Source organism: Colobus angolensis, unplaced genomic scaffold, assembly GCF_000951035.1.
Source record: "Colobus angolensis palliatus isolate OR3802 unplaced genomic scaffold, Cang.pa_1.0 Scaffold356, whole genome shotgun sequence".
NCBI lineage: Eukaryota > Metazoa > Chordata > Mammalia > Primates > Cercopithecidae > Colobus > Colobus angolensis.
Genome location: NW_012116888.1, coordinates 1,474,960 through 1,491,915, shown reverse-complemented (window position 1 = coordinate 1,491,915; position 16,956 = coordinate 1,474,960). Strand labels below are relative to the sequence as shown.

The window sequence follows — 16,956 nt, the reverse complement described above, 5'->3', positions numbered from 1 at the left end:
TCCCTTTTTTTTTTTTTTTTTTTTTGACATTAGCAACTTTGTTTAATGGCCTGGGAGCTTGAGCCAGTCAGATCCCCAGAGCAGGGTCCACATATTCAGCCCTGGACTTTCTCCCACTTATTCCATCCCTCCTCACACTCCCATGACTGCATCTCTAGCCTTTTCTTCCCATATTTAACACTGTGCCTCACTTAGTAATCAACATAAAAACAAAGCAGATACAAGGACTGGCCTAGGCCAGGCAACCATCTGGGGAAATGCAGGTGTCACAGCCACAGGCCAGACTTGACTGGCACAGGTCTGGGGATCCTGGGGGCAGCCGGGGTGGGTGTGAATTAACAGCCTAGACGTGGTGGGAGGGGGCATTCTGTGTGCCTCCGGGGAGGGGCGGAGGTGAGGTGTTCTCTTTGTCAGGGACCCTTGGATCTGCTGGGGACAGAGCCTGCCCAACTCCCTCCTAAGCACCTTCTGTTTCCTCTGCTCTCCCTTCCTGCACCCTGCACTCCTGCTTCCTGCCTGGCACCACCAACTGTGGGAAACCCAAGTAGGTGGCACCACAGTGGGGGGCAAAAGGCAAAGCCTTGGTTGGGTAGGGGGGCATAAGTCTAGGCCTACTTCTGCAAGCCCTGGCACAGAGGCAGGACGCTTACAGAGGAGACAAAAAGCAATGCAGTGCCTTGAATAACATCTGGGGCTGCCCCACACTGCCACTGACAACTGCCCTTCAATAACTAGTACACCCCCGTCTTTCTAGCTTCTGGGCACTCCTAGAGTCCAGAGCTCCCAAACCCTTCAGTTCACACAGGCCAGGACTTGCTGAGGGCAGGGGGCTGGGGAGGAGGTGAGGGTTGCTTTCAGGAGTATCTGTTCTTGCTCCCATAATCTTGGAGTGGATCACAAAACTGAGTAAGTGTTGCTATGGTTATTACAGTCATTCCTTTTAAAAAAGAGCAAAACATGGCAGATTTTCTTAACAACTTGTTCAAATGGCAACAGTCCCGGGTTGTAGCTAACTTAGGGTGCTAAAGATAAACACAAGATCACACATTCCTATTAAGATTGTTTGCTCCTGGTTCCTTTACACACACACACACCACTTTGAACATTCAGGGGAAATAATAAATTCTTATGCACTCAGCATGAGGAGTAAAGAAGAAACACGTATTTTCCATAGAAATCGCCTTACTTCACCTCCTTTAAATTCTACAACTTGGTTCAGGACAAATAAAGAGGAAACTACTGGAACGTGTGAGCAGGTCCCACGAGCTCTGAAGGCAGAGGCCTCAGCAGGAGGTGAGCAGCTGCAGAGAGGCTCAGGCAGGCGGCCCTGGGCCGCCTCATTTCTTTATTAACACCACCACCTACAGGGACGGTTTTGAATAGGATGGTGTGGTGTGGCCCGTAAAGCGTTGCAAGAAAAACAACATTCAGAACAATTGCACCACATTTTTTTCAACTTCCTGTTTATTAGTATTTTATCTAAGAGCAGAACAAAAGTCTGTATAAATGGGAGAAAAGAAAACAAATGAATGTACTGTTAAGGCCTATTCACAATCTATTCACAATGCACACATACAACAACTTGTCAAGTGCTTTATGTTTTTTAATTGAACCCACCTCAGACCTTCAAATGTCTCTGATGGCAGAGGTCAAGAGGAAATAAATGGAATTTGTTATTTTATAAGAATTATATATAATGAATTTAAAAAAAAATAAGCAAGTGGGCGTGTTTTCTGCACAGCTGTATGACAGTATTCCTTGCTACACAGTACAAGTCAACATCAGTAAGAATTTGTATTTTGCTAGAAATACGCATGAATACAATGAAAATGCAAATGTCCCCCTGATGTTTGGTGCAGAGCTTGGTTGTGTAAGAAAAGGAAGAAAGTATGTGGTCAAGGTGTGGGCGGCCTTTGAGGTTCCCAGCCTAAGAGGTGGACAAAGAGCTGGTGACGCCTTCACTGGAATCCTTCCAGCTAAGTCATGAGGTCATTACGAAATTGTTAGTGACGTCTGTGAACTCTGCTTTTCTTCCTTAACCTGCCTGCCATGTTGTTCTTTGGGCTCCTTCTCTGCCTACTTTTCGAAAGGCTCAGGGCCAATGAGATGGAATGAATGAGTGGTCATAGAGCTTCCACTGTTGACCTTGATGGCCACATTTTCTCTTGAAAACAGCCTGTACAGTCTGTTTTTGTGGATACTTGTGAATCAAAGGGCTGGGCCTTGGCATAGTTCCCTAGGACCGGACCCTTGCTTTTTTTTTTTTTTTTTTTAATCTATGATTTAAAATACCACTGAGTCTCATTTATTTTGAGTAGTTCTAATGTCATGTTTTCCTTACTTGAGAAGGATGCCTAGACATTTGGGATTATCAACTTGGGGAATTGCCTAAGATTTTTTTCTATGCCTTAGTAATCAGGAGTTTTGTTATTATTTACTCTCCATATCTCAGTCTCCTATGACATTGGTGCATATGGCCTGGTCTAATTATTCCTGATGCCTATTACCTCGTTCACATGAAAATAAGAAGAGGCCTCCTCTTGTATAGGGTAACAAGAAACATATCTGCAGATAGAGAAGGCATAAATCAAAGCTGAAATGCGAACTTAGCACTGGTCAGGACCAGTTTAGCTAATCAGAAACAGATTGCAAATGCCCTAGCAGAACAAATACTGTCTTTCTAAATGGCTGAAAGTGCTGTGAGGGACTAAAAGCGAACAGAACAATCACAACAAACAACAAAGGTCACCAAATAATAAAGCAGCCATCATTTGTGTGCTGGTAGTAATCACTGAGAACTCACTGCATATGTCTTGGACATGGGAGATGAAGAAATGTGGGGTTGGTTTTGTTTTACCAAAGGGCGTTGATCAACCCTAATCAGTAGTCAAATCTAGGAAGGGGACCCTTCCTGGAGAGAATGCCTCTGTGGAATTCATTATTTATTTTTTGGTGATTTTTTTAATTGACAAAAACTCTATCACATTTACTGTGTAACATGATGTTTGGAAATAAGCATTAAGGAATGGTTCAATTGAGCTAATTCACACAAACTTATCTTCTATGATGAAGACAATTAAAATTTACTCTCAATAATTTCAGAATACAATACATTGCTATTAACTAGAGTCACGTTATACAATAGATCTCTTAAGCTTCTTTCACCTATCTATCTGAACTTTTGTATCCTTTGAACAGTATCTCCCCATTACCCTATCTCCACCAATGCCTGGTAACCACCATTTGACTCTCTACTTCTGTAAGTTCAACTTTTTTCTATTCCACATATAAGTGAGATCATGTGTTATTTGTCTTTCTGTGCCTAATTTATTTCACCGACCACAATGTCTTCCAGGTTCATCCACGTTGTTGCAAATGTCAGGATTTCCTCATTTTAGAAGCTGAATAGTATTCCATTGTGTATATATGTGTGTGTGCCGCATTTCTTTATCCACTCATCCACTCATGGACACTTAGGCTGGCCCTGTGGCATTCCTGACTGGCAAACATAGATGAACCTTTAACCTCTAACTTCTGCTAAGGGAGGAATTGCTCCTTGGGCATAAGAGTAGACAAAACATTTTATCAGCATCAGAAAATATTTTTGGGCCAGGAGTGGTGGCTCACACCTGTAATCCCAACACTTTGGGAGGCCAAGGCGGGTGGATCCCCTGAGGTGAGGGGTTCGAGATCAGCTTGGCCAACATGGCAAAACCCAGTCTCTACTAAAAATACAAAAAAATTAGCTGGGCATGGTGGTGGGGGACTATAATCCCAGCTACTTGGGAGGCTGAGGCAGGAGAATGGCTTGAACCCAGGAGGCGGAGGTTGCAGTGAGCCGAGATCGCGCCACTGCACTCCAGCCTGGGCAACAAAAGCAAAACTCCGTCTCAAAAAAAAAATTTTCTTTTTGAAGCCACTCACTGACTTCACTCACTTCACTGATAGGATGCACAGAATAAGTCAGAAAGGAAAAGCTCCCGAGTCTGCTTCACAGAAAGGAAATGTGCATGCACGAAATAAGAAGTCTTTCTCAAACACAAACAAGCAAAAAGCAACTCCCTGTGCTGATAAGGAAGGAGTCAGATGCTCGGAACCAGGAGCTAGGGTTGCTGGGAGGACAGGGGAAGAGGCATGAGGGCGGGGGTCTGAATAGGAACTGTTCTGCCACCATCTCACACGGGGGATGGAATGAGGGGCATGATGCCTAATTTGCAAGGCGTGATCTTGAAAGCCACTGAGATCCCTCTCCCAGGCAGCTTACAAAAGGAAGAGCTAGTGTGACAAATAAGTGAGAGGTGGTTACTTGCAAGTCAACAAATGCCTCCTTTGCGCACCAATATACTTAAATTTAGTGGGTCACCTATGTCACTGAGTAAAACCTAGCGGACATCTGGCTTGCTTCCCTAATATCCCATTAGCAAGCTTCATAACTCCACCCTCAAGACAGGAGTGGAGATAATGGCGGGTAAATTAATGAGTACGTCACAGTCTTTTATACACTGTGATTGGCTCATGGATAGGCATGTGATCTCGGCTGGTCCAATCAGGGTGAACCTCAGCACTTTTACAGGAATGCTGTGACAGAAGTTTTTTCCTGCTGGTTTGGACCTGAAAGGACCAATGTCAGCCACCTCGGGATCATGAGGGCTGAGTTTATTTGAGAATGGGGTCAGCGCATTAGAAATTGGGCCAGGAGAAGAGAGAGCTGAAACATCTTGACTTCATTTTAGCTGTATCTAGGCCAGCCTTTTCCTAGATTGTTCACTTGCATGAGACGGTAAAACTCTGGATTTTGCTTAAACCACTTTGAATTGAGTTTTCCGTCACTTTTAAACAAAAAACTCTTAATTAAATCAGAAATGCCTCTGCAATTATGTACTACCCACCACCCCTAAAGAAAGTTTTTACAAGTGTAGACGACTCCTCCTTCATATAGCCCTCAGTATTATGCAACAGTCCACCCCATTTGACTAAAGTCACAGAAATGTATATACCAAAAGATCCAAAAAAATGGAGTGAAATGCAGCTCTCTTAGTGCCTCTGCTCCTTAGCACACTGAGAGATCCTACTCCCAGTGATATTACCCCAGGCTGTCAAGGCCGGTCCCTTGAATTCTCTTTTATAATTGTACAACAATTACAAAGAAAATTAAAGTGGAAGTTAAAGCACCCAGAAAGAAAACCAGATTAAATGATTGAAACACAGAAGACCAAGTAATGACAAAAGACTGCATAATATCATCATTAGGCCTCCCTCCATTTTCAACATTATTTCTCATTCAGCTTTTTTATGAGAAACAAATTTCTTCAACTCAAGGAATTTATTTTGCTTCAGACTCAGTGTTCTTTCCTGCAGAATCTGACCAACTAGGGTAGAATAATGCTTGAAGAGCTCTGGATTTTTATGTTATAACAAATAATTATGTATAGGTTTCTTGACATTACTGATTTCTCACTGAGGTTCAGAATAGCTCAGCATACATAATAAGGGGTTTTAAGAGGTGTTCACCCTGATGCACTTAGAAATAACATCCAACTTTGATCAAAGTGTACTTTTTAAAAAAGTTCTTGATACTGTAAGCTTTGATTTGCTTCACAGAAACACCTCTAACTATAAGGGCAACTGCTGAGGTTTGACATTTCATCTGCCCTGATCTTTCATTCATTCATTCATCATTGTGCAGCACTGAGTTAAAATAAAAAGAGCCATGTCATTGGGCTTAGAATTTAATGTGAAACCCTGATCCGTGCAAGCTAAGGGCCAGGGAAGGAATGCCAGCTAGCTTCCTACGGGCAGCAGCTGAAGAGCTGAAGAAATCTGGTGGCCAAGTCAGGCCAGGGAGTTCATTGAGCCTCTGCTACCCATGGGCCTACCCCTTCCTGGCATCCTGGGTCAATGGATGGATTCTGACTATGGAGGGCCTCCAGTTCAGCCTCTTTTCATGCCCCTGGGGGTTATCTGCAGTGCAGCAGCCCCTTGGTGGAAGTCTCCTTCTTGCACTGGGGACACCCTGGTCCCCCTAAAATCCCACATATCCTGTGGAACTCCATGGGTGTGGATTCTGAATTCCTTAGACACCAGCTCGTTCACTCTCATTTTACAGGTGAAGGGAGCTGCTCTCTGTCCAAGCAGATCAGGGCCTCCATGGGCTTGCTTCCCAGGCAGAATTCCAATTTCCTGGTCCATCAGAGGTCCTCATCTGCTCCTCTAGGAGAGAATCCTGACATAAAAGGGAGGAAAGATTCCCCCTCCATGTTTCCAGTGCCCATTGGTTATCACTAGCCCCAGTCAAGCCTTCGTGTGGCTCCCAGCCCCATCTCACTTGCTCAGAGCTCCAGAGCCTAACGTCCCAGACTTCCTGAAACATTGCTTAAGCCATGGAATTTTCCTGCTCAGGGACCCACAGAGCTCCCTACTGGCACCAACACAGAGTTGACATTCTTTGCCCAGGCTGAGAAAGACCTCTGTGGTTTGCTCCCACCCTAAGTACGCAACGTTTCCCTCCTCTCACAAATCTCTTTGTGCTTTTATTCAACAAAAGTATGTTGAGCACTGGTTTATTAGTTTGCTTGAGCTACTATGACAAAGTATTAGAGACTGACAACAGAAATGTATTGCCTCACAGCTCTGACGGCTGGAAATCTGAGACCAAGTTGTGGCAGGGTGGTTTCTTCTGAGGCCTTCCTCTCTCCTTGGCTTGTAGACGACCGCCTACTTGCTGTGTTGTCACATGGGTCTATATCTTAATCTCCTTTTATAAGGACACCAGTCATATTGAATTAGAGACTACCCATATGACCTCATTTTACCTTTCTCTTCGGAGATTCTTTCTCCAAATATGGTCACATTCCAAGGTACTGGAGTTGGGGTGGCACCATACAAATTTGGGATGGGACACAATTCAGCCCTTAACAAGTCCCAATATGAACCAGGGAATGGGGATGGGAGGAGAAAAAGCGACATAGAAGGTGACAAAGATGGATAAAACATGGCCTCTGCCCTCCCCAGACAAAACTCCACTGTTCACACAGGAAGATGGCATGACTTTCTCCTTGCCCACCCCAGCCCCAGCCTCTCCCTCTGCTGGGCAGCCTCTGATGCTTTCCTTCCTCCTCCATCTAGTCAATCTTTCAAGGCACATCCTCATTCCCTTTCTGTGGCGCCCCCTACTGGCTTACCCTCCCTCGGTCCCTCCTGGACTGCCCCCAGGCATATTACCTCCTCTCCATGCTATCCTGACCACCCTGTGAACTTCTCCAGGGAACAGCTACCTGGATGATCTAATGCAAGGCTGGGCACGGTAGGCATCAAGCCAATATTTCCTTCTCACGGGATAAAACACGTTTCTCCTTTTCTGCTTTCTCTCTGGTAAAAGCCACCAAAAGGCACTGGGGGTGTCTAGCTCCTCCACCACTTGTCTGTGTCTTTCAGATAAATATTACCTATTTTATTGTGTTCTGAAATGCAAAACCTTTCTAGTGTCAGTAAGTGAAATTCCCAATCAGCATACCATGATGTTATATTCTTCTAGGTCTTATATTTTTACTAGCTTTATGCCCAGAGTTACGTGTGTGAGAAGTGACATTTTACTGTGTGGAACAGGAATGTCATCCTCACTGATGTTAACCATGTCACATTGGAGTGAGGTCTCAGAGGACAAAAAATAACCAGGGGTCTTTAAAACTTAATGCATCTTGAGGCCGGGCACAGTGGTTCATGCCTGTAATCCCAGCACTTTGGGAGACTGAGGTGGGCGGATCACTTGAGGTCAGGAGTTCAAGACCAGACTGGCCGATATGGTAAAACCCCATCTCTACCAAAAATACAAAAATTAGCCAGGCGTAGTTGTACACGCCTGTAGTCCCAGCTATTTGGGAGGCTGAGGCACGAGAATCGCTTGAACCCGAGAGGCGAAGGTTGCAGTGAGCTAAAGATTGCGCCACTGCACTCCAGCCTGGGAGACCGAGCAAGACTCTGTCTCAAAAAAACAAAACAAAAAACAAAACAAAAACTTAATGCATCTTGAAATGTGAACAAATTATCCTATTTTACACTTTTCTTTTACTATCATCAGCAATAAATGCCACCTGATATGTGCATCCAACACTGTGCCCCAGCCCTTTCCTGCTGAGCTAAACATCAGCTCTTAACTTTGAACATGCCCTAGACTCACACAGACAGACCCTCAGAGGTCTTCTCTGTGCTCCCAAAGTGCTTTGTTCAGAGTCTGGTTTAGTGGCATGGTAATTAGGAGTGTGCACTTTGGGATCTGTTTGACTTTAAATCTACCTACTGTGTGACTTTGGACAAGTTACATAACCTCTCTGGGTCTCATTTTTCCTCAAAGACCCCCAAAAAGTCACTGAAGGGCATTGGGGGCGTCTCCTCCCAATGTGAGGATGAAATAAGATAATTCAGATAATTAACCTGGCCCAGAAGCTGGAACGTTTTTGGTCCCCGGGAAACACGAGTGTTAATATTCACATTACCTTTCCCAACTATCTGCCCTTCCAAACTGTGAACTTCCCAAGGACAAGGGCACTTATTCCTTAGGTGCCTAGGACATAATAATCACACAGCTAATGTTTGTGGAAAAAAACACATGCAGTGACTCAATTCTACTTTTAAAACTGGCTTTTCCTCCTTATTTTAAAATGTAACTTGCTCACTTTAGGGCCTTAAAAAATATGAAACAAGAAGAGTAACACAGACCAATTAAAACTTTTAAGTTAACTGAATGAAACTCCCCAGCTCCTCATCCTATGGATGAAGTCTTTGGGCTTCATCCATAGGTTTCCAGGGCAAACACCCTACAAATGCCAAATAGATTTGCACACGTGCTAATTATCTGCTTTGCAGTGTTTCCTATAAAATAAATACTTTCAAATGCAAAGTTGACTGTGAAAAGTATACTAATTATAGAGAGTGAAAAGCAGTACCATGATGTTCATCCTGAGGCCAAATGAACAATGATCAAAACTTCTAACTGAAAATTCCTGGAGAGCACCTTCATTGGCAGCATATGCCGTCTCCTTGCGGCTCTCCCAGCCAGCACCAAAGCCAACCTCCAGGCTGTGAGTCTCAACTTAGCCCGAGTCACCATCCCCCACACTCCCTAGAGTAGTTATGTTTTTATTATCTGGTAATTAAAGATAAAACATAGTATAAATTGACTTATGCATGTAAAAGGATTTGTATTATTTACATCACAAGAGTTCCAATATCATAGAATACATAAATGCTAGAGTCACTTGTGATTTTTGTTATTTACAGAAGCTGACATGCAGGTGGGTTTCAGCATCCCTGCCAACATGGTGGGATCTGAGGTTGCCAGAGAAGGAACCACTCCTCAAGGAGAACATTCCCCTCTGTCTACCAGCAAAGATCCAGGCCAATTGCTGGCTGAAGAAAGAGCAAACAGAAACATGGCTATGAAGGGCTTCCGCTCTTACAACCCTATAAGGAGTATATATTTTACAGTGGAAAATCTGATCCTCAGAGCAAGTCAGTCCTATATCAGCATATAGTCCTGGTATTGTCCAGAAAAAATAAATCGTCTTGCTACTTAGAGACATTAGCTACCCAAACACAGTAGAAGATACAAGATCACATAGTATTCAGATTATTACTAACCGAAAACGCCTTGTAGTACTTTAGGGGTACAGAGCAAGCAGAGAAAAGGTGGTGGTCCATGGAGTGTCCTCTGTGACATTCAGAACTGAGCCATCCCCTGTAACTGGGCACCATCTCTGCACTGTCCCTCAGGTGTTAGGCTCTGAGACACTCCAGCTGACTCAGAAAATGACTCTCGGTGGGGGATGGAAATCAGAAGCTCTTTATTTTTTATTTTTTGTTTATTTATTTTTTTTTTTTTGAGACAAGATCTCAATGTGTCACCCAGGTTGGAAGGCAGCAGTGCCATCACAGCTCACTGCAACCTCTACCTCCTGGGTTCAAACCATCCTCCCAACCTCAGCCCCCAGAGTAGCTGGAATTACCATGCCACCACACCTGGGTAATTTGTGTGTGTGTGTGTGTGTGTGTGCACGTGCGTGTGTGTGTACACGCATGTGTGCGTGGAGATGAGATCTCACTATGCTGCCCAGGCTGGTCTCGAACTCCTAAGCTCAAGCAATCATCCCACTTCGCCCTTCCAAAGTGCTGGGATTACAGGTGTGAGCTACCGTGCCTAGCTAAGCTCTTCAGAAATGATCTACTTCCATTTTTTTGAGGTTTGCCAAGTCACAGAAAATGAGACCCCACTGAGAGATTCCTATGCGCAGGAAGAAAGGACAACGTGTGCTTTTTCACAGGGGGAGAGCAGGGAGTCTGCAGCCCGCCTGAGCTGCAGGTGCTTCAGCTGGTTTCACACTTGCTGCCCCCAGCCCCTGCCCCTGGCCAGACACCGGCCTCTGTGGGCGGCCAGAGGGCACCGTGCGTTGGTGCAGGCCTTCGTGGGCAGCAGCGCTGACGTTAGGAAACAAGGCCCCACCCACACAGGCTGGGTTTCAGTTTCACCAGGCAGCAAACACCATTATGCAAATTATTTTCCTTGCTCAACTCCCCATCCCCCACCACTGTCTTACATATTCATTCTTCACTCTGAAGTTAATGTACACAAGAGGCCAACTAAGGATTTGCATCCTATTTACTTTAAAATGCCCAGGTGCAATTTTGAAACAAGATTCTCCTTTCAGAAGGGCAATCACGAATATAAAGTAGAGAATTAGTAGCGGTGTCAAGAGTAAAGCCCCGAGGCTAATACCAAACTTCTAACACAAATGAAGCGTTGAAAGGCACATGCCAGGAATTATATAAACCGAAGGAAAAAGACAACTGAGGGGTGTGTTCCCATGCATTCGATTTGGTCCAAGGGAAGCCAGGCCCACGGAGAGTGGACAGACAGCCTCGGGCCTCTTCAATCCTCGCTACACATGTCAAGAATCCCTGGGTCTCATGGGGCTTAAGAAAATGAATGTCTAGTTCACATTCAGGTCACGTTCTAGAAATTAGGGCATGCAGTCATTTTATCTGCATTATGTGTGATTTATTTGCAGTTTAACTCAAGTGATTTGAGGTACCGACTCAGACAAAAATATTCCGAACCCAGAAAGAGGGTTAGTAAAATTTGTAGTGGGTGGAGGGTGTGGGATGGGGTGCACAAAGCTATGCTTTCCTTTACTGTCATGGTAAATAAATTAGTTAGGGTTATTAATTTAGACCTGAATAATTCCATTCAGCTATAATCATTATTTTATTTATGAGATTCAGATCATTGTGTGAATAATTTTGCCCTTATTTCTAAAGAGGTCAAGGGTTTCTATCAGCAGACACAGAGAAGGAACCATTTTTAGGATGGTAATTTCTATTTCCCTCAAAAACATTCTTCCTTGGTCCCCACTTATACTCAGTTTCATTTTTCAAGGCGGATTGCAAGGTTTGTGTAAAGCTCACAGCTGCAATGAAATTACTGATAACTCTGTGAATCACCCTGAGTGCAAAGACAAGCTAGTCCATTTATAAATGGCCCTTAAGATAATAGTAAACTAAACTGCAGTTGGGAAACCTTCATAAGATAAAAACTACAGACACACCGTCCCTTCTCGGAAAGCACTGAATAAGAAGTAAACAATGCCAACAACTCCCTTAGTGACTTGTCACTCCGCTTAAAATGGCCCTTATTAAGCGTGATGTCCTCCGCCTTAACTGTAAGACCAACCAACTCAAATGTAAGTCAACAACAAGAACCTATTTCTTTGCAGGGGATTCTGTGCAAACTCATAGGCAATTTAGTTGAGGAAACTTGAACAGCTAAAGTACACCCGAGCTGTCTGCTAATTACCTGCCAGGCAGTCGCCTGAGCACTCCACTATCGTTACATGACGTGCAGAGCCATGAGATAGGATCTGTCTCCATTTATAGATCATAAAAAACCAAAGCTTTAGAGAGGTTAAGTAACTTGCCCGATGAAAGCAATTGCTTCTGACCCTTGTACATCATTATGTCTACAGGAGAACACTGTATACACATGTTGCCTAACCTTTGAACACCATTTACTCAAGAATGGCTTTCCTTTCCCTGCCGTACACACCCAGTCCTTTCTGGTCTGTGTGGAAACATCTGCTGGGTTCAGGGATGTGGGGTTAGGGATCTCACTGTTTGCACACCCCAAAACTATGTTCTCCAACAGCTCAGTCAATAAAAACAGCTGATATCGGGGCAGGAGTGGAGTTCTTGGTTCAGGACTCTCTCTAATGTCCTGAACTGCAGAAAAGCCCTTACCCTTGCCCTTACCCTGGATAAATACCTGAGAATTTGTGTCTCCTTCCCACTCTGCAGGCACTCTTGTCCTCTCCGTTCCGTTCCTTGCCTCCCTGAGGAGCTTCAAGATTGCTGTTCTGTAGCCCTGGGCTGACGTGGGGAAGGGAGAAGGGTCCCCCGCATCCCTGGTGGGAACAGGAATGGGTCTGCCCACCAACTCCTATGAAATTTTGCATACCTGTGCTTCCATTTATGAGGCCATCAGTTCTGCTAGTCTCAGAGCCCCCCAGGGAGGGAGACCCAAGGACTCTGCCTGGAACCTACTGCTGTGAGCGTTTATGAGGTGTAGACAAACAGCTCCCCCCCACACCTAGCCAACAACCCACTCTCAAGGTGGGAAACACCTTTCTAAGGACTCGCATTAACCCATCTGGATAACCCAGGGTAGTCTGGAGCAGAGGTCGAAACCACTGAATGGCTCAGGTACGGTAGAAAATGCTTCTGATTGTTTTGGACATCGCTGCTATTGCAACAGAGAAAAATCGAGCCCCATCACCTAGAAGGGATTTCATTCTTTGCGACAGGAAAGATAGTTCAGAATCCAATGCCAATTATTCCCAGAAAAAAATACCATTTGAAACATTACAAATCAAATTGAGTTACATAAATCCCCTTCCTCATCCCTTCCAAGGAGGGTGGATTCTGCAGATGTCAAAGGTGACTGTGATAGGTTTGAAGGGTGGGAAAGATTGAATTTGAGAAAACCAAGGAAAGAGCAACTGCCAGCCACCTAGGAAAAAGGAGAGAGGCCTAGGTGATGGGACTTCAAGTTGGGGAGAAACAGACACAGAGAGGTGAGTCAGAGGGAGGCTACAGAGGGGTGTGCTGGGGAGAGGTGAGGCTGCCTCAAGGAGAGGAAGCACGGGAGGAGACCTGGCCCAGGTTTCAGAGGCTCCGCCCAGCAGTGTGCAATAGTACCTCCTCCCCCAAGAAATCAGGATTGTGCAGGAAACACTCTTCTACTTCTCAGTGGCCACTGGAGAGCTCTGAACCCAGTCCAGCGTCAACAGCCAGGCGTTGTCACGCAGTTCCTCTGACTCCGCAGCACATTCTAATTGCAGTCACTGTGAGTAGACTAGGCAATTTTGCCCCCTGCCCCAAATTCCTAATTGTAATAGGAAGTTAAACTGGAGCATTTTTTTACATTGCTCAAACAAGTCTTTAGAAATTTAAATGTATTTATAGAAATGTGTGTAAGTACGTTTACGTACATTTCTATACAAATATTCTTGTAAGTAAATGTTATTTATATATACTGCACATCTAATGATGCAATTGGCTTCATGTTTTTAGATATTAGAGATTTAAGGGAGTTTCTTGGCCAGGACAGTCAGGAGGAAGGGAGAGATGCTTAAAGAAATTGACAGAGCCGCATGGTAGAAGTCTGATAGAAAGGGCTTGAGTGAAACCTGGGAAGACAGTTCATTAGGGAAAAGGTGCCCACTGCCTGTTGGGAGCCAGTGCCTCCCACAAAGTGGTGCTCAATGCACTATGGAACTCAACAGAGCCCTGGCAGAGCACGCTCCGGGACTCACAAATCCAAATGGGTTAAAAGAGAAACAGAAGAATTTGGTCGTGAGAGAAAACAGAACTTCTGTTTTATCCATATTTTCTGTCCAAGAAAAAAAAAAACTTTAATACTGAGAAGGAGACTGTGTTAGTCGGAGTTCTCCAGAGAAACAGAATCAACTGGGTGTGTGTATGTGAGAGGAGGGAGGTGGGCGGTTGAGTTGTTTAAAGATTAGGTTCCCACAATGGTAAGGGCTGGCAAGCCCAAACTCCACAGGGCAGGCTGGCAGGCTGAGACCCCAGGAGTCCCTGTTGCAGTTCGGGTCAGCTGACAGAATTCGATCTTCTTTGGGGAGATTTGTCATTTTCTATTAAGGCCTTCAACTGATTGGATGAGGCCCACCCACATTATGGAAGGCAATGACTCTGCTTTGCCAAAATCTACTGATTTAAATGTTAATCTGCTAAAAAGTGCCTTCACAGAAACATCCAGGATAATGTTTGACCAAATATCTGGGTACCATGCCCTAGCAAAGTTGGCACATAAAACTAACAATCACAAAGAGACTGACATTGTGTGGGGCAACTGAAGCCCAGGAGAGGGTGGAGAGTATGAAACGGCATCCAGGTGATGAGAACTGAGCTCTGTTTCTGCCCAGTGACCTGCAGCCCAGCAGCCAGGACCTGACCTGTAAGAATCACCGCCACGACCTTCTCAGGAGTCCGTAAGACACCAGCAATTCTGGTGGCCTTAAAGGGCTAGAGGGTGACTCCATAAACCCTGAACCTTGTATTTACCTTTGACAAGATTCTAAGATAGATTGCCAAAAACATGCTTTAGAAAAACCTTAGGTAAGGGGCCAGGCACAGTGGTGGCTCACGCCTGTAATCCCAGCACTTTGGGAGGCTGAGGTGGGGGGGATCACCTGAAGTCAAGAGTTCAAAACCAGCCTGGCCAACATGGTCAAATCCCGTCTCTATTAAAAATACAAAACTAGCCGGATGTGGTGACAGGTGGGAGGCTGAGGCAGGAGAATCACTTGAACCTGGGAGGCGGAGGTTGCAGTGAGCCGAGATCACGCCATTGCACTCCAGCCTGGGTGACAGAGGAAGACTCCATCTCAAAAAAAATAAAGGTAGGTAGTAGTAGGTTATGTACTTTTGGGTACAAAAAACGAAGCCAAACAAACAAAAAACAGCAACAAAAAACCCACCTAACTTCATAAGTGTAAAATATGAGAGTTATATATATGTGTATGTGTGTGTTTTGTTTTGTTTTTATTTTTGTTTTTGTTTTGTTTTTGAGACAGGGTCTCCCTCTGTCACCCAGGTTGGAGTACAATGGCGCCATCTTGGCTCACTGCAACCTCTGCCTCCCAGGCTCAGCAATCCTCTCACCTCAGACTCCTGCCTAATCGGGACAACAGGTGGGCACCACCACACCTGGCTAAGACTTTCATGTTTTGTAGCAGAAATTAATGGGGAACAATGTTATGGAATTCCATCATTAACAGAAGTGTAATGTAGCCAACAGCCAAGCAAAGGGCTCCAAGGTACACTAATACGGTCTTATAGGGTGGGAGGAGGTGGCCCCTTACTGCCCTATGCTGATCAAGCCTCACCCGAAGCACCTTACTTCGTTCTCAGGTCTACAGTTTTAGCAGGACCGAGAAAGCTCAGAATATTCAGGGGAGAGTGAGAGACAGTGAGGGAACTTGTTAGGTGTGAGGTGGTCAAAGGAACCCTGGGTCTTGAATATCTTGGTGGAATGTGAAAGGAGGTAGACAGATTGAACCATTTTGTACCAAGGGATGCAGATGGAGGTTGGAATGTGGATGGAGGTTGGCAAGTTTCCAATACAGAACTGTTCGATGAAGACCAACTGTTCAAGCCATCAGAAGGAGGCCGGGGCTGCTGCATCACTGGGGACATCACAGAAGAGTCAAGAGGTTTCCAGGGGCTGCAGGCGATGGTTGCTGGGTCCTCTGTAACTTTGGGCATGAGTCTAGGAAAGGAATAATAGCTTTGCAGAATGCTACAGCAAGTGCAGAAGAGTAAAAAACAAAGCTGACATTTTCTGCACACCTCGTGTGTGCCTCATTCTGTGTTGTGTCCCACAGTTAACACTAGCAGCAGCCTCTGAGACAGGCATTATGGTTACCTCCATCCTACAGATGAAGACATTGAGGCTTAGGGATGCAAACTGAATTGCCCAAAGTTACACGACCAGTAAGTGGTGGGCTAGTTCAAACCCTGATCTCTGGGACTCCAGAGACAAAAGAACCAGTGGTCTCAGGGGAAAGGCCAAGTGGGTTGTATTTAAGACCATAAAACCAAAAAAAAGTCTGAAAGAGAGACCTAAATTGTTCGTTTAGATAGTTTTTATCTCTACTTGGTCTCATCTTAGTAAATTTCACACGAATAGAACATGTGGGTGAAATTACAATCAAAAATTATGAAATAAGGCCGGGTGCGTTGGCTCACGCCTGTAATCCCAGCACTTTGGGAGGCCGAGGCAAGTGGATCACCTGAGGTCAGGAGTTCGAGACCAACCTGGACAACATGGTGAAACCCTATCGCTACTGAAAATACAAAAATTAGCCAGGCATGACGGTGCATGCCTGTAATCCCAGCTACTCCAGAGGCTGACACAGGACAATGGCTTGAACCCAGGAGGCGGAGGTTACAGTGAGTCTAGATCACACCACTGCACTAGAGACTGGGCAACAGAGTGAGACCCCATCTCAAAAAAAAAAAAAAATATATATATATATATATACACAAAAAACATAAATCCAAGGCAGAACTCAGGCCAAAATACCACCAAAGACAGCCAACCCTTTGGAGAATGATCGTATACAATTTAGTCAGAAAGGTACATGGGAAAAAAAATCATGGAAGGTGGGCCAGATGGATATCTTCTGGTGATACTGACAGAGCCACAGGTTGAACCAGAAGCCCAAGCATGGGAGAATGAAGTGTGTCTACAGAATGACTAGGTCTCAATGAGGAGGGCCAAAACTGGCCTAGCCAACTCCAAGGGCTCTGACTGAGGTGCCAGAGGAACAGACAGGTAAGGCCACCCTTATGATGGGAATGTCGGATCTTGCCCAGAAAACTGGG

The 16,956-nt window shown here is 44.9% G+C and overlaps 1 protein-coding gene across 6 annotated transcripts in view; it reads right to left on the bottom strand.

Annotated features, from left to right (window-relative positions):
* Positions 1-16,956, bottom strand: part of LOC105519652 — a 294,464-nt gene that overhangs the window by 253,703 nt on the left and 23,805 nt on the right. The window contains exon 3 of one of the 6 annotated variants that reach the window (XM_011953091.1): positions 15,639-15,838. The exons of the other annotated variants lie outside the window; for them this stretch is intronic. Coding sequence (XP_011808481.1) covers positions 15,639-15,838 — 200 coding nt within the window. The remainder of the gene's footprint in view (positions 1-15,638; positions 15,839-16,956) is intronic. 6 annotated transcript variants of the gene reach the window in all.